The following is a 24,973-nucleotide window of genomic DNA, read 5'->3' as shown; positions in this document are numbered from 1 at the left end:
TTTTTATGCTGTGCCGGCATTAAGTTGCTGCAATACCCTGAGCGCCACCATTTCTGGGAGATGGATGATTTGAAGGAGAAGAGTAATGACGAATGTCACAGCTGTCATAAATACTGCACTTCAGTGGTGCCCTTCAGTAACTTACCTGAGTCTTGAAAAAGAAGAGGAGGCGTCCAAGTTTGGCAAATGTGATTGAGGGATCTGAGTTACTGATGTCTATCTGTAGCTTTGCTTATCTCTATGGTGAATGTAATTGTGGTGGAAAACTACCAGAAGAGTAACTTTAATGAAGCCGAGTCTGAACTAGGAGTAAAATACATGGATTATGAAAGAAAAACTCCATTCAAACTGTTCTGTAGTGCTCTAATCCCTGTATGTGTTCTCATCAGTTTAAAGCAGTTTCCCATGTAAACTGAGATCCTGACTTTTCTTAATGCTAAACCTTAAATTCAGTTTCTGCTGTTGCACAACCGGTTTGTGTCCCTAGTTGCTTCTGCACATTGGATACGCTCAAACTCTTCTCTGGAGGACTCATGGAGAAAGCTTAAATTGGGATAAAATGTATTATAGTCTGGGAATGTTTTCTTTTAATTTTCTTTTATCGTTAAGAAAATAAGAGAGCTTCTTGTTTCTGCTTACCTGAAAATTTTCTTTCTGTAGATGGGTGCAAAGGTCCTTCCCCGTTACAGCTGCTCTGCAGCAGGATGGCAATGCCCTAATACATGCAGATCTTCCAGCAGCACCAGATTTCCAGTTCCAGATACATCAATTATTTGGGAAATGTAAAGGTTATGTTAAGCTTATTTGAAAGAGTAAACATCCTCTCTCCTCTTTGTCCTCCACTCCCCCAGTTTTGCCTTTCACATTGAAACAAGAGACCTGTGTCCTTGGATGTTGATTTGCTCTTTTTTGGACAAGATTTACCCCAGAATTAACTATTTTATCAATTTGTTTGAATAAAGGACACATCCATGAAAGTGGGTATTCAAAGGTGCACAGCCCAGTGTGATGGAATTTTCATGGCAGTCTACTCAGTGTTGGGATGCAGGATCAGGGGAGAGGATTTCCTCCCCTCCTTCCTCCTCTCTACTTTATTTTTATATCGTTCTGTCCTTCTCAGCATAAATATCTTCTGTCCTTTGTTTCCTCCTCAAGATTAGGGCGTGGAGACACATTTTTTTCAAAGACAGATTGTTTTTCTCTGAGACTCTTCTGTGGGGAGGGGGTCCCTCTGCGGGTAGCTAATGCTGGGGGGCTCAGCTGGAGGCTTTTCTCTCTGACTGACTAAAGCTGTTTGCTCACGCATTGAAGCAGAGTGGTGCAAATTGATGGTTTAAATCCAAAGGAGCTGGCCAGGAGTCTCACAGGTAACTCTGAGATGAATGAGCTACTCAGCCCAGCTCCTTTCACAAGTGACCTGTCATCTGCAGTGGGGCTTTTCTCCTGCCAGGCAGCTCCAGTTCACCCTGCATCCTGCAACCATTTCCTCGCGTCTCCAGGGATGGTGGCCATTTTAATCCTCTTTGTGAAGGTTCAGAAAAGGCTTGGTGTGCCAGAAGGCTTCTTGCTGTACCCAAGGCTTTGAGGTTGAAAGATGCTGTGCTGTTTACCCCCAGGACAGCCTCCTGGAGAAGGGCAGGTTTGGCCTTTGCTATCCCTGCTTCCTTCACAGCACATGAGGAGCTGTGGTGGTCACAGAGGGCAAGCTGGATACAGCCTGAGGATCCCCCTTACCAAAGAAGGACTGAGAGTGATGGCTGTGGGCATTCCTTTGGCTGCAGGTGAATTAGGCTGTCAGGGGCTGTGTCAGAGAAACAGCTGAGCTTGTTTTCAGTGCTGACCTTGAAGGCTGCACGCAGGCACTGCAGACACACGTGTGCACAGGGCAAGCAGCTGGGAAAGCCTCAAAGGAATGGCAGGGCCGACAGGAGCCATTTGCCCTGCCTTTCTTTACTGGTCCAAATGTGGATTATTGTCCCGTACTAACTGGCAGTCGCTGCTAAGAGGTAATGGTCAGGCACAGCCATGTCCAGCAGAAAGTGGGAAGGCTAATCTGCCCTGGAAGAAGGACCACCTGCAATGGCAGCTGGGGACGACAGCCTGTTGTGGCCTTAGTCACATGCGTCTGCTAGAAAACCTCTGCTCTTGTGTTACACCTTCCCAGCTCATACAGTCGAGACTTTCAAGACTTCTAGAGGACACCAAGCATGGCGTTATAGTTGGAAAGCAGGATTGTTTGGATTGTTCTGATGGCATTTGGCTTGTCCTTCACCCCAACAGGTAGAAAAGCTGCTTCCTTCCTGCCTTAGTCCTCTGAGAAATATTTCTGGGATTTTCCTCACTCCTCTCCTGCACTTCCTTCTGTGAAGGTGAGTGGAGGAAACAGCATTGTTTATTACCTCTTCACAATTATTTCCTAATAATCTTTCCATGGTGTCCAGGAAGGAAACAAATTCAAGGCACAAAACTTTCAAGAAACTCTCAATCGCTGGGCTGTGGGGGTCCCTCTGCTTGCAGTGTTGCAGGACCTCCGCGTGTTTGCTGATGACACCAAGTTGACAGCTGGAATGCTTGAGGGAAGGGATGCTATCCACAGCCACCTGTCAGCGTCTCCAGGCCTAAGGGGTGGGCCAGTGTGAACCTCACGAAATTCAAACAAGGCCAAGTGCGAAGTTGGGACAATCCCCAGGATCAGTACAGACTGGATGCTGAAGGGATCCAGAGCAGCCCTATGGAGACGTACGGGAGGGATAAAAAATAATGCATAAAAAAATGGACTTGAACTGGCAGTGTGCTCTTGCAGCCTGGAAAGCAAATCATATCCTGGGCTGCACCAAAAGCAGCATGGCCAGCAGGGTGAAGGGGGGCATTCTGTCCCTGGGCTCTGCTTTGGTGAGACCCCATCCAGAGTGCTGCATCCAGCTCAGGGGGTCACCAGCACGCAAAAGACCTTTTGGGACGAGACCATAGGACAGCCAGGACAATGATCAGAGGGCTGGCTATGAAGACACACTGAGAGAGTTGGGGCTGTTCAGCCTGAAGAAAAGGCGGCTCTGGAAAGACCCTTTTGTCTTTCAATATATTAAAGAGGGCTGAAAAATGTGGAGAGAGACTTTTTACTACAGCCTATAGTGACAGGACAAGGGGGAATTATTTTAGATTAAAAGAGAGTAGAATTAGTTGTGTTATAAGGAATAAACTTGAGCCTGTAAAAATTAGAAACAAGAGAGGCTGATGAGTGCAGGGAAGCAACTGGGTGAGGAGCTGAGAGAATGTGATTGGGACTGACCTGTATTCAGCACCTACATCTTGACTCTCCATGTAAAACACATTTAAATTGCTCCTGCTAACGGGAAAGGGATCCAAAATGTTTGGACTGTGAGGGACCCAGGTATCCAGGGGAGGAACACCACAGCAATAGTCCACAGTGGAGCCCTGTGCACCATTCTCCAAAGACTGAAATACCTTGCAGCAAATGAGGCCTCTACCACAGACACAAGGAATAAGAGACAAGCAAAAAAAAAAAGAAATTGATGCTCCCAAGAAGATTACTGCTTTTACACAGCAATGCCAGGCAAGCATCCAAAAATGAATGGGACAGAGTAAGAAGCCCTGAGACTAAAATTCATATTGTGCATGTATTTAATGACCTATTTAAATTTATGCATTCTTATTTGCAACATTTTCTAAGCTTTTGAATTTGTCACTTCAAGGTGCTTCTTTTCTGTTGTTTGTGTAAGTTAATAACAGTGTGTCATGTGTAACTAAGCCTGCTTTCAAACTGTGCAAGGTGTAGAGGTAGCACAGAACAGGAGTGCAGGCAGAGATGCCCAACAAGTGGTCAGCTGCGGCTTTAGCTGCATGCCAGACATCCCTGGAACAGACTTTGCAGCTGATTACGGCATACCAGAGAAGGTCTGGGCTTTGGCAAAGAGCTAGAAATCAAAGTCCTAATTTCCTGACTCTGTGATGACTGTGAGTCATAGCCAGTTTGGAAAAACTCTATTCCTGTCTCTCCATAAGCATAATAATGCTATAGAGCTTGTTGGTGTTCAAAGTGTTAAAGAGATGTTTAAGGAATTATACAAATGATACTTATTGTAAAGGCTCATGTAATCACTTCTAATCAGAACCATAACATTTTCTTGTTTGGCCTCAAACACAATCCTTTGAGATCTCTGTGTGTGTGTGTGTGTTTATACATACATGTATGTATGCAGTATGCAGTAAATAAACTCTACTATGGTTCAAAAAAGCCTCATCTGGGCAATGACTGTGAGCCAGATAAAACTGAAAAGAATGAAAACGGCCAGAGCTTTCTCTCCTCTCAAGCTGACAGATCTTATGCACTTGAAGAACAGCCTTTTCTTTTTCCCACTCCCTCATCTTTGAAGACCAGTGATCTATTTCATCTGCCTCAAACAAAGGACTCTTGAAAGATGTTCTCTTAAATTTATCTTCTCAGTCCTGGGGCATACAATTACTGCTGTTCACTCATGCTTTGCCTGTTTAGATATTGGAAGGATACATGTACTTTCTGTCATTGTTACAGCATTCCCAGGACAGGCAGCATGTTCCTGATTCAGGCTCTGCCCACCAATGCCTGTGGAGTCAGCAAGGCAAACCTCGTTTAGGCGCTCACAGAAACAAATGGTATCTTTACTAAGGTGATACCTGACCAGTGTGATATCTCTCAGGTTCTGATCTGTGCTCACTGAGATGGGAAAATGTAGTAGGAAACGGGATAAGAACCCTGAATGCTGCCTTTGACATTGCAGCTACTTCCCCCAGCAGCATTCCTCGGGGAGCACATGATCGGCATGTGTAAATCCCCGTGACTCAAAAGATAAAACGCTTCACTAGCCCAGGCAAAAAAGGTTACAAGTGTAACTTCGGACAGGATTCAGAGAAGCACTCAGGTGTCCTTTGGTTTATAAGCACTGCAGGATAAAGGAACAGGACACACAACAGACACAGGATCTGCTGAAAGCTGGTCGTCCTAGCTGTGTATTCAATTCCCTATGTCATGGGAGAGGGAAAGGAAGTTCTTTTTAGCTCAAGTTTGGCAGCAACACAGTTGTAACCTATTAAAAGCCCACTGCTGTTTGGATTTGGTCTGTGCAGGATGAAAACATTACAATGAAACGCATTTTAAATGCAGGAATCCAGCTTGAGAGACCGGTGCAAAAATCCTTGTTAAAACAGTCACTCAATGTCGATTTTATTACATCACGTTGGAGCAGTATGGTTACAATCGGTGATTCAACACACACTTCAACACCTTGTAGGAAAACACACTGTGGGCTGGCTGCCCGTTTGCGAGTGTCCATCCTTTGCTGAAGCCTCAGTTCTCTGGCCCAGTCCCAGAGCTGATTTCACACTAACGTGGCGAGAGCCCGGACGTTGTGGGAGCTTTCAGAGGTCCTGTGCACGGCGTGCTGGTTTCTGACACTTCTGTCTCTAACGCTGCCCTCGGGGCTGTGCTGAGCCCTGGCCGCGTGGCTCTGGAAGGCCCGGACGGTGCGGACAGCAAGGACGCAGAGCACAAAGCTGGCAAAGTACAGGCAGGAAGCGACGACCCCGAAGAGGCCGACGGCGGCGTCGCCGCCCTGGACGTCGCAGTTCATGGAGGTGTAGCCACGGCGCGCGTAGAGCCGCTCGCGCCTCCTGCACACCTCGGTGGCGTTCACCTGCCTGACGAAGTGCAGGTAGAGCCCCACGGCCGCCAGGTACGCCAGGCCAGCCAGCAGGCTGAAGGCACATTCGCCTGCCAGCAGCCCTGTCCGGAGCTGCTGGATGGGTTTTGCCCCCACGACGAGGAAGACGAGGGTGAGCGTGGCCGCTGTTAAGCTGAAGGCCACTCCGCCGTACACGCAAGGGGCTCTCATCTGGGTGAACTGCATGTCCAGCTCCCGCACCTCCCGCAGCTCCGTGCCCTCAAAGGGGCTGTAGGCTGAATTCAGGTTAAAGGATCCGAAGCCTCCGAGGGACGTGAAGCCTGCGACGGAGGCTTGGGAAGCGCCCACGCAAATCAGCACCAGGAGGTTAACTGTGATTTCCACGAACTTCAAAATGCCTGGAAGGAGCAGAAAGATGGGAATAGGTGTCAAAACCACATTTTGTGCAAAGTGTGGGTGACAGAAGTACACCAAAATCATAGGCAGAGAGTACTAATACTGAGATAATCCTCTTGGCTACAGCTACAGAAAAGCACTTGGAAAGAAAAAAAAAAAGAGAAGCCTGAACTCTCGCGGGTACATTTTGGAGGCTGGGCAAATTACTTTTTTTAATTTGTCAGTGTGCTTGATAGATGGATCTTCATGCAGTGAAAAAAAATCCATAAAAATTTTACAGTGCTTGTGTTACTGCCAAGGCAAGCGCACAGTGATTATATTTTGGCCTGTAACTACTTGGCATAAACACACTGAGCAAGAAATATCCAGTATGAACAAAATGCTGAGGTTGAAGCTGACAAAAACCTAGAAGCTTCTAACGATTGAAAAATCGTGCAAGTTACTTCAGTCCTTCAAAACACATTTACCACTTTAACTTACACCTTTTTTTTTTTGTGTGAAGGTATTTGTTAATTTAAACTTACTATCTAACTTGTACTTTATCTTCTTCAAAGACAAAAATTGCTCATAACTCTGGAATTTCTGATTGCACCAAAAAAACCCCAAAAAACACCAAAAAACAAAGAAGAAGGAGGGGAAGGATGCAAAACCCACCTTGTATGCAGAAATAAATTAAGTGAATTTGATACTAGGTCATATGCACTTTCACAACCTGACCTTCAGAAGAAAGCTTTACAATTTCTCAGTTGACTCTTCCCTTTTTCTTATGTTAGGTTACTAATAATAGTAACCAAGTATCTTTAAGGGAAAAAATACAAACAAAACCCAGAACCGAAAAGGAGAGAAATTACTTATTTTTGTGGTAGCTGCCTCTCAGGAAGCTGCCTTATGTTTGATAAATCTGATTATTCTGTGACAGCTCACTAGGGGTCAGCCTAAGATTAGTAAACATGACGGATTTGAAGCGTAGCACAGCTAGAGTTGCCTGTTGGGGAAATGAAAACCCTTAGCGTGTCAGGCGTGTTGCTCCAAGTTCTGAAGTTAATTACAGAATTGTAAATCTTATTATTCCATTGCTGTCTGACAGCCAAGAATGTAAGATGCTCGACACAGCGGTCCTATATTTGTCTTTAAAGTGGAGCAGGATCTGTGGTTTGCACAGACTTTCATTTTATGCTACTAGCGCTGATCCAACATGGCATTTCCCTCTTGAGCAAGGCTCAGCTGTTGTCAAGGCTGTATGGGCTTGAAAAGGAAGAACTGAAGCAGGAACACAAGGGAATTAAACAAATTCCTCTCTTGTGTTGCCAGATGCTTCTAACCAAAGAAAGCCAGTGACAGCCACAATGAAGGATTTTCAGATATTCCCATTCTGCCCCTTCTTACTCCCTCCACAGAGAGCTAAGGTAATGAGTCCTTTCCTGCTGCCACTTGCTCTGCACAGGAATGTAGTGTTAGTTAGAGCAGACAAAATTCTTCCCCTTGTTCAAGAGGAACCAAGTGAGCAGTTCTGTGTATGTGTTCTTCAGAGGTGATGCTGATTTCTGCATGGCAGCGTACCTTTTCTTTGACTGTTCTGCACAACCATTTCTGTGAAGCAGGGCAGTAACTGTGGTGGTTACCAAATCTCTTCAGGAGGCTTCAAGTACTTCAAAGGAGGTATTTGTAGGAGCTAAACGTAGAGAGAAATTTAATTTTTGGCCCTGGAGTTAGGATTTGGAACTTCTTTTACTAAATCTAGCAATGCAGCCAAAAGACTCGTCATTTTTAATAGGTAAAGAGTCATCACTTTACTAGGACTGTTCATAGTATTTTGAAAGAGTAGTAGCTGTGCAGAACATTAACTGGAACTCAATCAGGTGGTTTTTTGTTTTTTTTTTTTTTTGGTCTGCTCAGTTGAGTTGTAGAGTATACCTTCCAAATACAGGGAGTCAACTTAGATCCTCAGGGCCCTTAGACAGTGTGACAGTGTTGGATGCAGGAGGGCACTTCCCTTTTTAAAGGCTGACTATTGATTTCATAGATGCTCCATCAGGAAACTGTTTCTTACAAGTCTACATGGAGGAAAGACCATTTGATTAAGGGAAACATAAATTTTAAGTATGTTTGGCTACTTAGTAGTTGGGAATTCATGATCCGTCAGCTGCTGACTTCAGAATTTCCTTTTCATCTGTGTGTACTGAGGCCCCCTGACCTGCCAAGTATCAACTTTTCCTCTACATCACCTTGCTGAGCTTTGGAAAAGGCAATTTTCTGTTCTCAAAGTAGTCACTGCCTGCTGCTAACCTCCCCACATTTATAACTGACCCCAATCCTCAATGATGATGCTCCAAAGCTTTCTATATGTTCACACACATTCTGTATGCCACCCCTTAACTTTGCTGAGCTGACTGATAATGGGAACACAAATGTGATCAGTGCAGATCTACTGTATTTTTAACCACAGCAGTAGATGCTTTGAAGGTATGCCTGAAAAATTTCCTTAGACAGGGCTTTCAGGTTGGACAGGTTTGGTATGTACCTGCACAGTTGTGACACATGCCTGCTGCAGAATTGATTAGAGTGACTAAACAATGGAGAGAGGTTCAGCAGCAATGACTTCACCAATCACTTGTATCATTTGGATTAACCTGGATTTTTTAAAAGAAAGTGCAAGAACAAAGCCTCCTGTATTAAAGACAATCTTAAAATGATAAGCAGTATGCAGAATGAATCACAGGTCTATGATGACAGCCAGCTGGGTTTACGAACGTAGCAGACAATTAGTGGAAATGCCTAAGACCTTGTATAATCATCAGGCCTTTGATGGAAATATTAAGCCTTACAGTATGTTCCAACCCAGTAACACCAAAGGCCTCTCTTGCAGCCTTAATCTGTGATAGTTACAAACTGATACAAAATCCTACTAGTATAACAGGATAGAGACAGATTTGAGAATAAAAGGAATAAAAGGACAGGTAAGTTTTGAATCTTAGCTCTGCCAAGGTATGGTCACACACATCTTAGCAGTGACCTGTGTCAAGCAGTGTGCTGCTGGTGGAAAGGACTGAGTTACAAGCCACACACCGAGTCTATCCTGCCATTTCTGCTTTCACAGGCCAGTTAGCCATGTCATCTTGAAGTTTTATCTGCAGAAACCAAAAGGTCTTCCTACAGGGAAGTTGCTTATCTCTACAGTAATTCCCTAATCCCATGCTACAATGAACACACTGCAAGATTTAAGTGTAAAATAACCGAAGGTCTGAACAGCTCAAAATTCTATTGGCTATTTTTTCCTTTCTCAGGTTCAACATCTTTGGATTTACCTAAAATGTTACTCATTTGTATTAAAATCAGCACATTTGTATTTGTATTAAAATCAGCAGAGTCAACAGCTGGCTTTAGAAACTAACCCTTTCCTTACAGAATAAGCCCTGTCAGGGCTCCTGGATTGCTATTTCTTTCCTGTGCTTCTTTCCTGCACTGCTTTTCAGCACTGAAAGTGAGGAGAAGGGCTGCAATCTAGAAGTGGGTGTTGTCAGAGATTTCCATAGAATTGTTTCATTAGTTTCATAAAATCTAAATCTGCAGTGGATAGTAATTTCAATGTATCCTACTTGTTAATTTTGCTTGAATGCAGTTGTCTTTTGCTGTGAGTATGCTTCCTGCTATAACCAATAATAGATCCTTCCAAGTTACACTATTTATGTACTATTCGCTTTTTCTTTCCCTTTATTTTCCTTGTTGGGATATTTCCATGGTATCAACCCATTGAACAATGGTTTTATCTTCTGTCAAATGTGGGCTTGGCCATCCAGCAAAGCTGACAGGTGGGCTGGTTCAGGATACAGACCCACAAGCAGCTGAATTTAACAGCTCCCACCCCTGGCTGGGCAGTCACTACTTTTCTCCCTTACCTCCACATTAGGCCCTTCTAAGAGTTGTTCAAATAAACTAAAATAGCAGGAAACTATTTAACTTTTTTCTTTTGTGCTGCAGGTTTTGTTCTGCAACTTTAGCATCCTGAGGTGACTCACAGCATATCTGATGATATATGATGAGCAATCATGTTGGCATGAGTTTAGCAAGGGCAGTACCAGCCAGGACCAGAGAAGGACCAGAAACTCCCCTTCTCAGGTGAGGTGAGCTGTTAAATCCACGTGCTCTGCCTCATAAGACCACACTGTGGCTGGATGTGTGATACCCAGCAACTCAGCTGTGCACTCAAGTCTCGTGTCAGAAGCTGCAAAGAGGAATTTCCATCCAGGCACTGTGGCAGGACAGCTCTCATGTTCAGGTGTGTGGGTTGTGGTGTGTGTAACGTGAGTACATAAAGTAGAATGGTCAGTTCTTGTTTGCTCCTTTGTTTCTGCCATAAATGAATTTGTAGGACAGACAGTTCTGGCTTTTTCTGTTGAACTCCCCTGACCCCATTAGTGCCATACTAATGGAAAAGGCCTTCAAAGTGTCTCCCTCCACTGTACCTGAGACAGACATCACCTTCCTCTGCTGAATGCACATGGACTCCTCCTCCTGTCTCTTTTTGTCTCATTCGCTCCTCTTCAGTGAACATCACTGTGTACTTCCAGAATATTCTATGTCTACCATTCTCCATTTTGGCTTGCCTTCTCCCTCTGCTTCCTTTTCAGACCACGTACCACTGGGACCAGCAGGACCCAGGGGCAGCCCTGGGGGTATGTGGCTGCCACCTTTGGACACCTGGGTCCCAGTGGCAGAGCTGGTGACACACAGGTTAGTGGCACCCATATCACATCCCATTAGGGGTCGCTCCAGGAGAAGGGAAGAGAGGAGTTAGAAGCTACAACACACATGAAAAATCTTTCTCCAAGCTTTTTTCACTGCAAGTTGTATTTTGTTGCTTTTCCTCTACCCCCCTTTTGGGTAGCTTTCTGCTTTTCAGAGGTAATTTTTCTTTTTTTTTTTTTTTTTTTTTTTTTACCCCTCAAAAAGGAGAAGACAAGTATTTTGAACATATACAGCGACTTACAAAAGCAGCAGTCAGTCCTGAAAAGGATCTCAAATGGAGAACCTCTCTTGCCAGCGCAGGTTTGCCATTCCCCAGAGATTGAAGGCACAGCTCATTGCAGCTTTGGTCACCTCTCTGCTAAACCGAGTCAGTAGCAGGAGGAAAAAGATAAGGAGAAGGGGAGCAAATTTCAAAGTAAAGCAGGGTTTGGCTCTGCTTTTGGGAGGGGACAAAATGTGACAGAAATGAGGAGAAACCAAAACAGAGGAGGAAAACTGAACAAGGGAAAAGAAATGAAGACAATAGTTGCAAGAGATAAAAAATATAGAATCTGGATGCAAAGATGTTTTAATACCTTCCTAACAGTATTATTCCCTTTATGTAGAAAGCAAGATCTTACTCAAACCAGTAACAAGAATTGAACCAGCTTCACTAAAGCAGAATAAGGGCAATGCACAGCTTTTCATAAACAAAGAAATGCCCCCCGAGCCCCCACAACACTATTATTTTTGCAGGTCTCTGTGTTCTTCAGCCAGTGGTGGGACTTAGCTTTCACTTAGTCATGCTAAAATCAAAGGCAAAAAAAAAACAACCCAACCCTAAAACACAAGAATTAGGCAATGTAACACCAACAAAATCTTGGCTTTTCAGAGGACCCAAGGGATGCACACACTCAGAGCCAACTGCATTTAAATTGCACGGATGTGCCCAACACACTTATGCTCATTTGAGATATCCATCTTACTGGAAATCACTGAAAAAACAGTTTAAAATTGGGAAAATGAAAAGATTTATGTGCTCTAGAAAAAAAACTTTATTATTACCTTTTAATAATTTGTCTCTCTTTAGTCAAGATAATCGCTCTTAGGAAATCTCAAAGGATGACCAGCCTTGGTTTTAATGACTCAGAGAAGTCTTGCATTCACAGAGTGCTCAGATCCAAATGTATTATCCTGTTTTTTCTGTGTATCCTCTTCCCTTAAAGAACAACTATCCCACCTGCTCTATTCTTTCTGCTTAATAACTTCCCATCCTCTAAAAAGTGCTGTCCAATTTTCACAGGAAAGGGTGGACTTAAATTGTAGAATTACTGCATCATCCTTTATCCCCATATTTTCCCACCACTGTAAGACAGTTTCAGTACAACCCAGCCCTTGCCTGGGAACAAAAGCTATGGTTTACTTGTATCCAGTAGTTCTTTAAAGCATCACTTCTAGAATGTTCTTGATTTCTCTCCTGCTAATTGAGCATGAGTCATCTTTCCTAATTTTGGAGAGGGTGGGAAGCAAAAGATCTTGCATTAAACTGTTGTATTTGACAGTACTGCTTAAACAACAACTGTATAAGGCTGTATTCTATTTGTAGCACTGGTAGGTCTCTGTATGGTCACCTCGCATTCTACGTTTCAGGAAATGGCCTTTTTTATCCTTTTTTTCTTAATGTACCAATAGTTCGTTCAAGTAGTAAACAAGTGTCTTGGTATTGAAACCAGCTTGCAGGAGTTTTTTTTAAAAGGAGTTCAGAAAACAATGAACCGTTCTTGTTCCCTAAGCCAACTTTCCATGGCCACTCCCTCCGTTTGAACTGAAACTGAGCCACCTTTATAAAGTACAAAGATTGGGGTGTTATTGCTCTTTAAGTAAGCATAGTCTGGCTGGAGGGTCAGGTTGGAGGCACCTGTGAACTCATGCTTCTCATTCACTTCACTAATTGTACGTTGTCACACTTGGTGAGCAACATTCCTGTCTGGGTGGATTTTTCTCCTTTAAGAGAGCTAGGATCACTTGCTCAAGAAATAGAGCTACATTCAATAGATTGTCTGTCTGCTGTATCAATTGGCTTTGTGAGCCACTTTTAAAAGAGAAGAGTTTCCCTTTGTTCCCATAATTTGGGTCAGATGTAGGGAAGACAAACCTGGTTCTCTCACAGGAAAGATGGTGTAACTCTTCTTCTGTAATAGCAGCGAGCAAACCTAAGATTTGCCAGTATGGGAAACATGGACTGGAGTCTAACACACACCTCAACTTTGCCAGTACCTTCCCCTGCCAACTTCAGTGAGTCTTCTCAGCTGCAGCTCTCCCTTCTCTAAAAACAATCGTGTACATGTTAGCACAATGCCAAAAGGTGGATGAAAATAATTTCATATGAAAATGTGGGCAGAGTGAAGTCCCGTGTGTTGGCAAGGCAACAGTTTGCTAAAGGTAGGATTTGGCATCTGCAAGTAGTGTAGCTCCCCTGAGTGTTTTTATAGAGCCAACTGCTCAAGGCTGTTTGTATTTCGCAGTAAAGAGGACTGAGCTCCAAATGAAATACTTGAACGTCAGAACAGGAAGGAAGGTTACCTGCAGCTCTGCTGCTGTATCTTGTTACTCTGCTACTTTAATTAAGCATTTTGAATAACTGGGATTATTTTAATCTGCACAGCTCCATCCAATTCCCACTATTAATATCGTCTGTCTTCACAATTACAGGATTAAAAAACCTGATGGCAACTTTGGCCTGTTAGTCACTCTGTATTTAAAATATACTTTGTAAAAGATAGAAGGGGAAGCTCTCTAATTACAATGAGACTATGGGGGACCCTAGTGCTCCCTTCTTAGGCAGAAACACATGGAAATTAACTGCCACAGGAACAATCTACAGCAGCTTCGGGCACAATTTAAAGGAACTAAGCACAGCACACTGTGGGGGCGAAATGTGAAGATGGTGACTACAAAACACAACAGTTTCTAATCCTGTTGGGTGCCCCCACAGGAATGTAGGTGTCCTGCAATGCCAAAAAGATGCAACATGCTGCTGTATGTACTTATCAAATGCTTGTTTTCACACACAGAGTTACCTGCACTATGCACACTTAATGACCCTTCAGTGTTTTTTAATGTGCATACCTGAAGGTACAGGAGATTTTTTTTACTTCAGTCCAATGCCTCTTGCAGACCACTATTCTCCCACAACATCTCCGCAGCATTGAAAGGGATATGAGTCCTCCACAAAATGTTTTTCCCCTCCTGCTCCCATGTCTGACTCCAAGAGGAACAGTATCACAACATAACACAGCAAAGAAACAACAGCAGCATTATGGCTGAGAACAATGGCATAACTCAAAGCGAGTTTCTATTAGTGTGAACCCAGTGTCTTGGCTAACTTTTCATCTCAGTATTTTTTTCTTGTCTATGAGTATTTCCCATCATGCATAGCTATAGGGGAAAAAATGGACTGTGTTTTGTAAAAACAAAAGCTTATAGATGTTTACATTTGAATTAATGCTGGCTTGTTAGTGCATGAATGCATCCTGGAGAAAGTCATTGTTACTCCCTAATTCTATTTCCTCCTCCAAATAAATTCAGTTTGATATTTCCTCCTGGCTATGTTTGAAATTGGAGACTTTTCATGTTGTTACAAACCATAATGCTGTCTTTTTCTGAGAGGAAATTGGTCTGAAGGTTTTAACAATTGTGGATGTTAGAATGTAGGCTAAAGGCATGATTGTTTGGAAGTGCCTACAATATGCTTAAGAAATCTAACACTATTCAAGGAGCAAAGCTGTATTCATAGCAGCAAAGAACAGGGATTCAATTATACTTGCTCTCTCACAAAATGTTTCGTAACCTCTTCAGTGTTGTCTCCCTTAAAGGCCAAATGGGTTGAAAAATTAAAAAAAAACCAAAACGTTATTTGCTCAGGAATCATGACCAGCACAGTACAATTCTATAGAAGACAAAAGCACAAGTAATTTTCTGAGTCACATACTGACCAAAGATGGCAGAAACTTAAGTTTATCTTTGCTGTTTAAGCAAAACTACAGGAGGCATTATCCAAGAATTGCATTGCTCCACCTCTTTCACATCAATATACATAATAAAAAGAAAATTAGAAGTTTTTAAGGTCAAGACCAAATATCTGAGACCAATTTATGATCAGCAATTCACTCTTGGGTTCAACTCACATTTGCCTCTCACTGAGGTGAAGGATGGCAGCCAGCCTTGAACACTTTTTTCATTCCATCTGCTAAACAAAAGCACTGAATCTGGTTTTATTTTAAATATATCTAGGGGGGTTATTTGAAAGGCAAAATGATTACTAATTTAGGTTTTCCACATAGAATAGAGAATGACAGAAATTTTATCTGCACTGTGAAAAGCAAATTGAATGCTTCCTTCTGACAGAATTTCAGCCTTAAGAATCCCCAGGTCAAAAAACTCTTGTTGTTTTTAACAGGTGCTGCTTTAAATGGCACATGTAATATATTGTGTGTAAGCAGTAAGAAATGGCTATTGCAAGCAGCAGTTCCTTAGTTAATGAAAGGTTTGTCTTTATCACAAACAGTTTATTTCAAATTCTAAATTCATAAATTATATAGTGCATCTAGGCAGTTTGACACCCGTCCATAAACTGTTCCCTCAATCTCCCTCACTACTGTAGGAACAGAAGGTGGCACACTTCTGCTTCTGCTGCCTTTTGATCTGTAATCCGCAGGCCCACAAGTGTAGCTCTCCTATGTAAAATTACCCAACATATAGAAACTAGACATAAAGACAGCATAGCAGGGAACAGTCAAGAGTTTTATAGGGAAGTCAATTAAAAAAAAATCAGCAGATATATGAAGAAAGGTAGTGCTCTTAAATGACACAAGCTCCTGTGAGATAAACAATCATTTCACTGGTTAGCAGTGGTTAAAGGATAATAAAAAGGAAACAGCCAGTTTTCAGGCAACTAGAGTTAAGGGAGCAATCTCTAGTTTGTGTTGCCTGTCACCAGCATGCCCATGCTGGCAGTGCAGTGGGAGGGAATTTGCAGAGTCAGGTGGAGTTCAAGACACAGGGGCTACAGGACAGGCATTTTCTGGGGAGAGAGAAGGACTTCTATTTGTGTCTTGTTTGTTCCAAAGGGCAGAGTACCTGCTAGTAGTTACAGCTCATCCTTTCATTTAGCTTTATCCAAAGAAAATACAGTTTGTGCACCCTGGGTCTGCTCTGTAATATGGCCCAAAGACCTGTAAGTGGAGGTTCCAAGCATGTTCAGCTCAAAACTACATACCAAAATACAAGGGTGGATGCACAGACTAATGAACTGAAAAGACTGAAAATTGAGATGGTGAAAACTGCTTTAATAATAATAATAATAATAATAATAATAAAAATTTCTTCATGCTTGCCAACAGTAAAATTGGTAGGCTGCTAAGAGCTCAAGCTTTGAATGAGAAATTAATGAAATCAGTGTTTAATAAGCAACCTCCACTTCATGGCTGTACAGAAATACCCACAAACAACCGATGCCCCTGTGGACAGAGCACGCAGATGGGTTCTCAGCAAAGCATTTCCATTTCAGGAAGCTTTCTTTGAAGACATCAGCTCAGTGTTCACTGATAGTCAAACACCACACAAAAGGTAGGAAGCATTAGAATAGGATTACAGAACCAGATCCTTTTGGCAGATGTCTGATTCTTTCTGGAATTTATATGGAATTTTTACTGCATTTCTGGTCAGCCTATCTCAAAAAGGTGCGATAGACCTGGAAAAGGTATAAGACTGGAAAACTGACCAAAACTGGCTGTTGTTCAATCTGTGAAGAAGCAATAGGGGCACAGGGAAAAAGGGAAGACTTCACTCTAAAACCATAAATCTCATAGAGGAGCTGAATATATGAGATTATACTACATATTTAGAATACCATGAGAATCAGAAACACCTTCTTTAAAACATTTTAAGGAATGAAACAGTAGTACTTCAAGTGAAACTCTGGAACTCCTTATCTTAAGGTAATGTGAAGGTCAAACATTTAAAAAAGCGATTCAGCAGAAAATTAAACAAACTTCATAGGTCTGTAAAGAGGTATTAAACACAACAGATGTGAGTGAAGTTTTCCAATTCAGGAAATTCCACCAATCCAAAGTCTGGAGTCTATTCCAGAAGACAGCTTACTCTCTACTAATCCAAACTTTGATGGCCCTCCTAAGTTTGTACTTTAGTCCATTTTTTGGGAGGAAGAGTGATGAAGTGCCCCATATGATCCAGCACTGTTATCCATGTGATCCACCTGAATGGCTTTGAATAGGTATCCCTCATATAAAGTTTTAACAGACTTTTTTTTCCCCTTCTGTTTTCAAGATGAAAGGATTAAAAAAGAGCAGAATGTTTTGAAGTTTCTTAGATGGTATCAAATGTTCCTACCAGCAAAAGGGGTCAGTATCAGTTTTTTCTTCCACTATATTTGGTCTAGATTTATTGTCCTATTGTGGTTGTAGGGGGGAAAAAAAGGGGGCAAGGAAGAGGGAGGGAAGGGGGGAATAACAAAGACAGGAGAATGAGGTCCTAAAGTGTGCTAAGCTGTTTAAAAGATCCCTAAAAAACCCAGCTGCTTATTTCTCAAATTCAGCTTTACATTTTTTTGGGATATAGCTGGTAAAAAACATGGATGAAGGGGGAACTATCTGGGTGAAGCAAATACTATTCAGAGCTCTGGTTGTATAGAATTCTTCTCTAGTTTGCTTTAGCAGTTTGCTAAACTGCTCAAAATGCAAAAAGAACATAACCTAGGTGTGCTAGGGAAAAGATAAAAGCCCCAAAGTTCAACTACTCAGTGGACAGTCAGAAACTGAGGTTCACATTTCAGTTGTTGCTTTGGAAAAGATTGTGCTTCATCACTTGAATTCCCAGCCTTGTTTGAGTCTAGTTTATTTTAAAATTATGGTCATTGGGAAGGGGGAATTTCACCAGAGTGCTGATAAATCATTGGCAAAAGAAGGAGATGGTTAATAAGTATTTACAGGAACTTTTCATCCTCTAAAGTGTTGCAGCTCCCATGTACTGACTTCTTTGTAAACAATTCATATAGTTCATTTACAGCATCTGCCATAACTGCAGGGAATACAGAATTCTGCAAAACAATTCTAGTAAAGTCTGCTAAATCTTGGTACTTCCAAAAACTAAACAGGCTAGTAACATTCTCATAATCTTATCAACCTTCAATATATTTTCATTTTTTGAAATAAGGTTGCTAATAAAAGGGTTTATTTTCTGCATGATGTCTTTCCCCTCCTCCACTGCAAGCTCAGACATGAAATTTTTGGAAAACACTGAGCAATACCTGGGGGAGGGGTGGGAGTAAAATCATCATTCTCAACTGATGTATCCAAAACTAGGACATTTTAAAAATCTTAATGATGTTTAATGCACTGAAATAATGAAAAGCAAATGCAGGGGAAAAAAACCCCTAGATATTCACATTAAGCTATTCGTAAGTCCAAGCAACCAGTAAAACTGGAAACTAAAACTAACTTGCCCCTTTATTTTCCTAAAGCTCTGATAAAATAGGGCATGGAGTTTTATGCAGCTTTTCAGGCAAGTTAAAATAATTCAGCAAGTTTAAAGAAGAAACTGATGATAAAATTTTATCATAGATAAAATATCAGCATGGCTCCATGTCACTAAAACTTTACTAATGGTTGCATTTACATCTGAAGATGAAAAACAAACCGCATACTAATACACAGAACATATTTTTAAGACAAAATAGTTCATCTCACTCTTAAAATTGTTCACATATTCACATACAGAGAAATATTAAATTGATTGTGCTACTTAACTTTCCTACATGGAGTAAAGAAATAATCTAACATTATGTGCTTTAATTTACTTTCAACAGCTAATCTCTTCACTTTTCTCTCTACTGGAGGACACTGAAAGTCTATTTATAGACATCAGCCAAAGACTTTGCACCTAGCTGCAAGTTCTACTCAGACTGCAGTGGAGCTTTCCTACAGACAAGGTGAGAATGATAGTGCCCTGAAAGAGGGAAAACTTTCAAGCGGTAATGAATATTTTAACAACTTCTTTATTTCAGTTTACAGGAATGAGTTTACTAAGGCTGATTTCCTCCCACATTAAGACTCATTTCTGTCCTTAAGCAGTTGCTTTGTTCCTAAGAAAAACCCAAGTTATTTCTCCAAAACTGTTTTACTGGATTTATGTCCAGAAAAAAAAAATTGTCTCCTGCAATGATGCTTTATAAAGGATGTATGAGTGATAACTGCAGAAAATCCAGAACTGATAAAAAGTGTGAGAAGAATGACTGGGAAACAAACTAGCACCAAACCTTCAACAGCCCTGTGAGCTAAACTGCTCACAGATGAAAATGGCCATTTTATTCCCAAAATTCCAAAGGCTAACTCTTGTTGCACTGACTGGCTGATTACACACATTACCTACTTGGGTGCTCTGGATGCATATTCCAGAGATGTATTTTCAAGTATCTAAATATCTGTAGAAATATTGCCTTTAGATGTCTAAAATGGTATGACCCTCAATCATGCAATTCATTAACTCTCTCAGTCCTTGTGGCCTTTTTTTTTGGTAGGTTTTTTTTTCCCCATTTGTTTTCTTTTGTTTTAATATTCCTCTAGCTGTACTTTGTTGTGCTTCTAAACACAGAAACCAAGAGAAGTTCTTGGAAGGAGAGGGGTGGATGACAGACAATAAGTCTCACATACCTCTTGTTGTGCATACCTTTGAACACTTCACTGAGAAGCTTTCCTTGGGAGGATAAAATTCTGGTGGTGGGCCAAAATACTCCTGTGCTGCTCCCGAGGTTTTAGAGTAAGGGTCTGAGCAAAGAGGAGAAGCCCTTGAGTGCTGGCCACCTCGGATGTCTCTACAATGGAGTAAACAACTGATGGTTACACATCAGGTCACAGTCTCTCCTGAACATGAGAAATAAATGTTTTAATGTCCTCCTGAACATCAGAACATGAGAAATTATCAGATGCTCCTCTTAGTGGAAGCAACTAGCTTGCTTCACAGGCATCTGACCTTTATTGCTTGCCTGTTTTGAAAGCAAATATCCCAAAATCTTGCATAAATCCATGTTCACAAGGATATTTGCACTCAATGGTCCTTATTTTGAAAAATAGTGTACTCACTGGGTAAGCTGGCTGAACTGTTTAGCTTACTGGCAAAAGGTAGAAAGAGGAAATAACAGCTTTTTCATGAAAACCAAACAATTTAGCCAGTCCACAGCAGGCCAGATAATAGAAATGAGAGAGATTTTGGCATAATAAATGTGCAAAGTAGCACAACTATTTAATGGGTCTTTGTACTTCCAACTAGTGTCTCTCACAAATATGTCTTTTAAAAGAATAAAAGCTATTAAAATAAACAGACAAAGATTTTAAACTAGGGAAAAAATAGCCTATTCAAATTGTGGAGGTCCTTGAAGATATTTGAAGAAGAATCTAAAATCAACCCTCCTCCCCAAAAAGATCCGTTTCTCCCATCTCCAATTAGTCTTTTCATTGATAAAATGGTCCAGTTTTCTGCAATGACATACAGCTCCATATCTGAAGCCTGATGATTTTTAAAGTTGGTGAGAATTTGGTTATTTTATAGGAAAAGTGCAATTTTCCCTTTAAACTGAGCAAACACTCAGGTTAAAAGAAACATTGGCTGCACATCTTTTGTGTGATCTAACAGAAATTTTCTCCCTCATTTGAAGAAGAAATGGAGCTGGCGTTTTTCAAGGTACAGCTGGATGAATTTATTATTAAATGGTATTTTAAGTCTCATTCAGCATTATTATTTTTAAAAGTCTTCTTTGTATTCCTTTTTTATCTTGAATTTCTTATCCACAGATCAGCATTTTCAACTGTAGTTTTGTTTCCTAGTATCACTGCACTTCACTAAGGTTTATCTTCATCCAATTCCAGACTCAATGTAATCTCGTTCATCCACATTAAATCATGTTCTTTGTAGTTCTTACATTTTAATTAAGACGTTCAATAACAAGACCAATGCGAACGTCTCCGTGTTTAGCTGCCAACAGCTCTATTTGGCTGAAACATTTCTGATTTTTCTGACCTCTGTCCTGTGTCTTGTGCAACTACCAAAGCATCCTGTGCAGCTGTGTCACATAAATTAAATAAGCTGTGTGATTTATAAGACTTCCAGTAACTTGAAAGCAATCCCTTTGGTACTTCTGATGCAGCTGCTTCTCTCTATTGTTTCCTGCTACTTGCCAGAAAACAAAACAAGACAAAAATCAAACCAAACCTCCCCCCCACCACCGCCCCAATGTTCAGCAGCAGAGTACATTTAGGAAAAAAAAAAATCTTTTTTTAGATGCCTTTTTTGCTCAATATGGCCTGTTCTGGCCACCTTTGCTGCTGTTTTCCTTGAGGATTTTACCATTCTAGGTAATTCTCCTCAGCACTGGGAGGAAGGTTGCTGTAGGAGTTTCAGACAGAAATGCATTTGGAAAGAGAAATACTCTGGCTAGAAAGTCTGGTTCATCAGGGATTAAAGTATTAGGCACCCAAAGTACAACGAAATTCTTCCCATGTATTTCATTACAGGGTCTGGTGGTCTTCTGATCAATCAGCCAAAGTTTTCACCAAAACCCATGAGAACTCCATGAGAACCAAGCAGAGGAAATGCTGTTAGGTTAAGCCAAACTCCTTCAAAACAACTGACAGAAAAGTTTTTCAATCAGTTTTAGTGGGGTCTGATTGCCCCCAGATGCTTGACTTGACTCTAAGAATTACCTTCGTGGCTGCTACAGATTTGCAACTGCAGCTTCCCTTCCTCTAATCCCTGGTGGATACAGGGATGTCTATGAACCTTTACAGTCCATCCATCAATTTTCAATCTACGAGTCCAAACACATAAAACTAACAGCAAAACCAAGAAATCCAGAGAAGTGCTTTATTAAAAGTGGTGGTTTAATTTATTGCTAGCCTTTCACACATTGTTTATATTATGCTACACATGAAAGAAAAAAATGCCCACATCAAACCTCCAATCCTTTTGTTTTTTTCTTTTTCTCTCCACTGTGCTATTAATGTGTTACTGGCATTAGCTGCTCTCACTTCTAATGAGTTCAAAATAATTTAACTATATTGCCTGCCAATCTCTGCTTTTGCTAAGGACAGGCATTCAGCCTCTGAGGATGATTCTTAGGCTGGTCTTTGTTCCCATTTTTCTTCAATTTTTCATCGTTTAAGAGAGACAGAAAAAATTCATTAGCTTCTTTCACGATGCCATAGTTTTAGCGCTATCCAAGTGTTTTGTACTTAGCCATAAGTATTACTTGTAGTCCACACAGTGCTCTTCTCTGCTCCTTTCACTGTCGTCCTGTTTTCCTTACTAAAATGCATATCAGGGAGTATTCAGTATTTCAGCTTTTCAAGTAAAAAGCTTTTCAGCTCTTCCATTATATTTATCTCCTCTCCCTGTTTCCCTTTATTCTTAATTTCCCCTACAATCGTGTCCCCAGAGACTAAATGGCAGAGATGAACACTGCTGCCATGGCCAATTTGCCAGTGGTGTTTAGACCTACAGACCTCTCTCCTGGCATGACCTAAAAGGCACACAGCCTAAGCTCACGTCTAGCATGCTGCAGCCAGGCCAGGCTGGAAGGAAAAGTGCAATATCTTAAGAGTTTATTTGGCACTGGAAACCCATTAGTTGATCTACTCATTGTGGTGGTAGGGATTGACCCACTCTCAAGTGCTGCCAACAGCCTTAGACACTTCAACAAGCACTCATCTATTGACAGCGACTACTGAAAGTAATTTGATTTCAGATTAACAGGAACATGTTCACAGCAACTTGAGAGCTCACAAAGTCCCTGTGCTGGTCTCAGACATGTAACATTCTTATTTAAGCATATTTGGCAAGACACAGCCTGCCATCACCTGCTGACCAGTGCCTTGAGGAACTGTACTAAGACTCATAGCCACATTTCACCTACTTGTCACCCAACCTGATTCAGATCATCCCAGGAAATTCACATATCTGCCTGTGTTACACAGCCTAGCTTTCTGTCCTGCCTCCAGCTCAAAACAAAGAAAAAAATTTCCAAGTGTAAAATAGCTCCCTTCCAAATGCAGATTGCTCATGCTTTCACAGCAGACTAAAAGCTTTCTTTACTGTTGTAAATAAAGCCTATTTAAAAGCAGAGAGAAGACAGACATTATAGACCTGCTGTGATCTATTTCTCTGAGGAGATAAAGACGTACCTTGCATTGTATGGGTATGGTTTTCTTGCTCTTCTGTCTTCCTTGTACCTATCAGATCTATGGTTCTCATGGTGCCGGTGTTGCTTATCTTGGTATCGACTCCCAGCATGAGACATCTTGTTTCTCAGATCTGTTCTCTCCTTCTAAAATAACTTCCTGAGCCAGAGAAATAAAACCGGTTCATTTTATTGCTCCACTTAAAAGTTATTCATTGACCAGCACTCACTTCCATTAAATGCTATTCAAAATTAGTACAGACTTCTTCAAGAGGTGAAGGAAGTAAAACCCTTTAAACTACAAAGTAACTTCATTAAAGCAAGAAATTTTTCTTTACCTTTTCCTTTTCATCAAGTAAGTGCAATGTTTCTGTACCTGACATTTAGTGCACTTCGATTATTTACTAGGTCTGCTCCGATTCTCCTGCCTTTGCTGCCAGGGCAAGGGATCGTGTCCACCAGGAACTGAATCTTGTCTTCTGCAATGTTGTGTCTCAGGTAAAGCATTAAGCCCAGCAAGTGCCAATGCACTGCATGAGTGTGCACACAGCTGCCACTGGCACAGGGAAGTCTGGAAGAGCAGGCTGTGACCTTTGTCCTGGGAGTTTCTAAGAGGAGGGCACCCGTGGGTGTAAGCAGAGTCACTACCAAACGTTGCCTATGATTTACATAAACATTAGGTACAGGCAAAGCTGTGCTGGGCTGAAAGTAAGCTGGCAAGAAGCTATACCCTGATCATTCTGTACTAAATGCTACCAGTTTGTTATTTGCTGAAAGTGTCTTTATCTTTTCAAGTGCAATACGATTAAACCCAAACTTGTAAAATAGGGAAATAGACTTCCAACACCTGAGCAATCCTTACACTAATTTGAGTTCATCACAGCCCTTCAACATCCCTGCAGAAGTGTCTGCAGTCGGTTTAATTTGCACTGATCAAGGCCCGATAACCTTCCTCCATCACCTTTGGGTGTTATAAAGTAAATAAATATAAACATACAAAAACATAATATAAAGGAATAAATTAATTTTTGTTTACATCTAAGAGGGAGAGAGACAGCGCCTTCCCCCGAGGGCAGGAGCCATTCCGCAGGGAAAGGTCCATGGCGCCGCCACCGCAGCGCCCCGAGACCCCCGTGGCGCCCCGGGGGTGGCCCCGGCGTGGGCGCTGCCCCGAGAGACCGGGACACACCGGGCACCTCCCGCCGGGCACCTTCGCTTCCCCCCGCCGCCGGCTCCCCCCGGCACCGGGGCCAAGGCCCGCGGCCCGCGGCCCCCGGCCCTCACCTGAGGGAGCGCCGAGCTCCGTCCCGCCCGCAGCAGCTCCCGGCGCCGCCGGCACCGCCCTCCCGGCCCGGCCGCCTCCCGCCTGCCCTGCCCGGGCCGGCCCTGCCCGCTCGCCACCCGGGAAAGGTGAGCCGAGTTACAAAATCACGGAGTCAGTTTGGTTGGAAATGAACTAAAGATCTCTGGGATCGTCACGTCCAGTCTGTGATCCAACACCGCCATGTCAACCAGACCGTGGCACTGAGACTTTCCTTAAATACCGCCAGGGATGGTGAGGCCACCACCTCCCTGGGCCGCTCATTCAAATGTCTTCATGTGAAGAACTTCTTCCTGATGTCCTGAACCTCACCTGGCACAGCCTGAGGCTGTGTCCTTTTGTCCTGTTGCTGTTGTTTTCTCCTCTTCCCTGGGAGAAGAGGCCATCCCCCACCTGGCTACACCGTCCTCCCAGGCAGCTGTAGAGAATGACAGGGTCACCCCTGAGCCTCCTCTTCTCCAGGCTAAAGACCCCCAGCTCCCTCAGGCTCTCCTCATGGGATGTGCACTCCAGACCCTTCACCAGCTTCCTTGCCCTTTCCTCCTCCTCAGTGAAGACGAACGAGGGCTGTGGGGATGGGCGGGTGTCTGGGAGCACAGGACAACC

At 42.3% G+C, this 24,973-nt stretch overlaps 1 protein-coding gene across 1 annotated transcript; it reads right to left on the bottom strand.

Moving 5' to 3' along the window:
- Positions 1 to 5,375: 5,375 nt before the first annotated feature.
- Positions 5,376 to 23,553, bottom strand: LOC121348372 (MARVEL domain-containing protein 3-like). The gene is given in 4 exon segments (XM_041427785.1): positions 5,376 to 6,076; positions 19,529 to 19,689; positions 23,051 to 23,206; positions 23,423 to 23,553. Coding segments are annotated over 4 exon segments (1,149 nt in total).
- Positions 23,554 to 24,973: the final 1,420 nt, after the last annotated feature.

This window comes from Onychostruthus taczanowskii, unplaced genomic scaffold, assembly GCF_017590055.1.
Source record: "Onychostruthus taczanowskii isolate IOZ18803 unplaced genomic scaffold, ASM1759005v1 scaffold119, whole genome shotgun sequence".
NCBI classification, from domain to species: domain Eukaryota; kingdom Metazoa; phylum Chordata; class Aves; order Passeriformes; family Passeridae; genus Onychostruthus; species Onychostruthus taczanowskii.
Note: the sequence above shows the minus strand (reverse complement) of the source record. Positions and strands in the feature narration are given on the sequence as shown.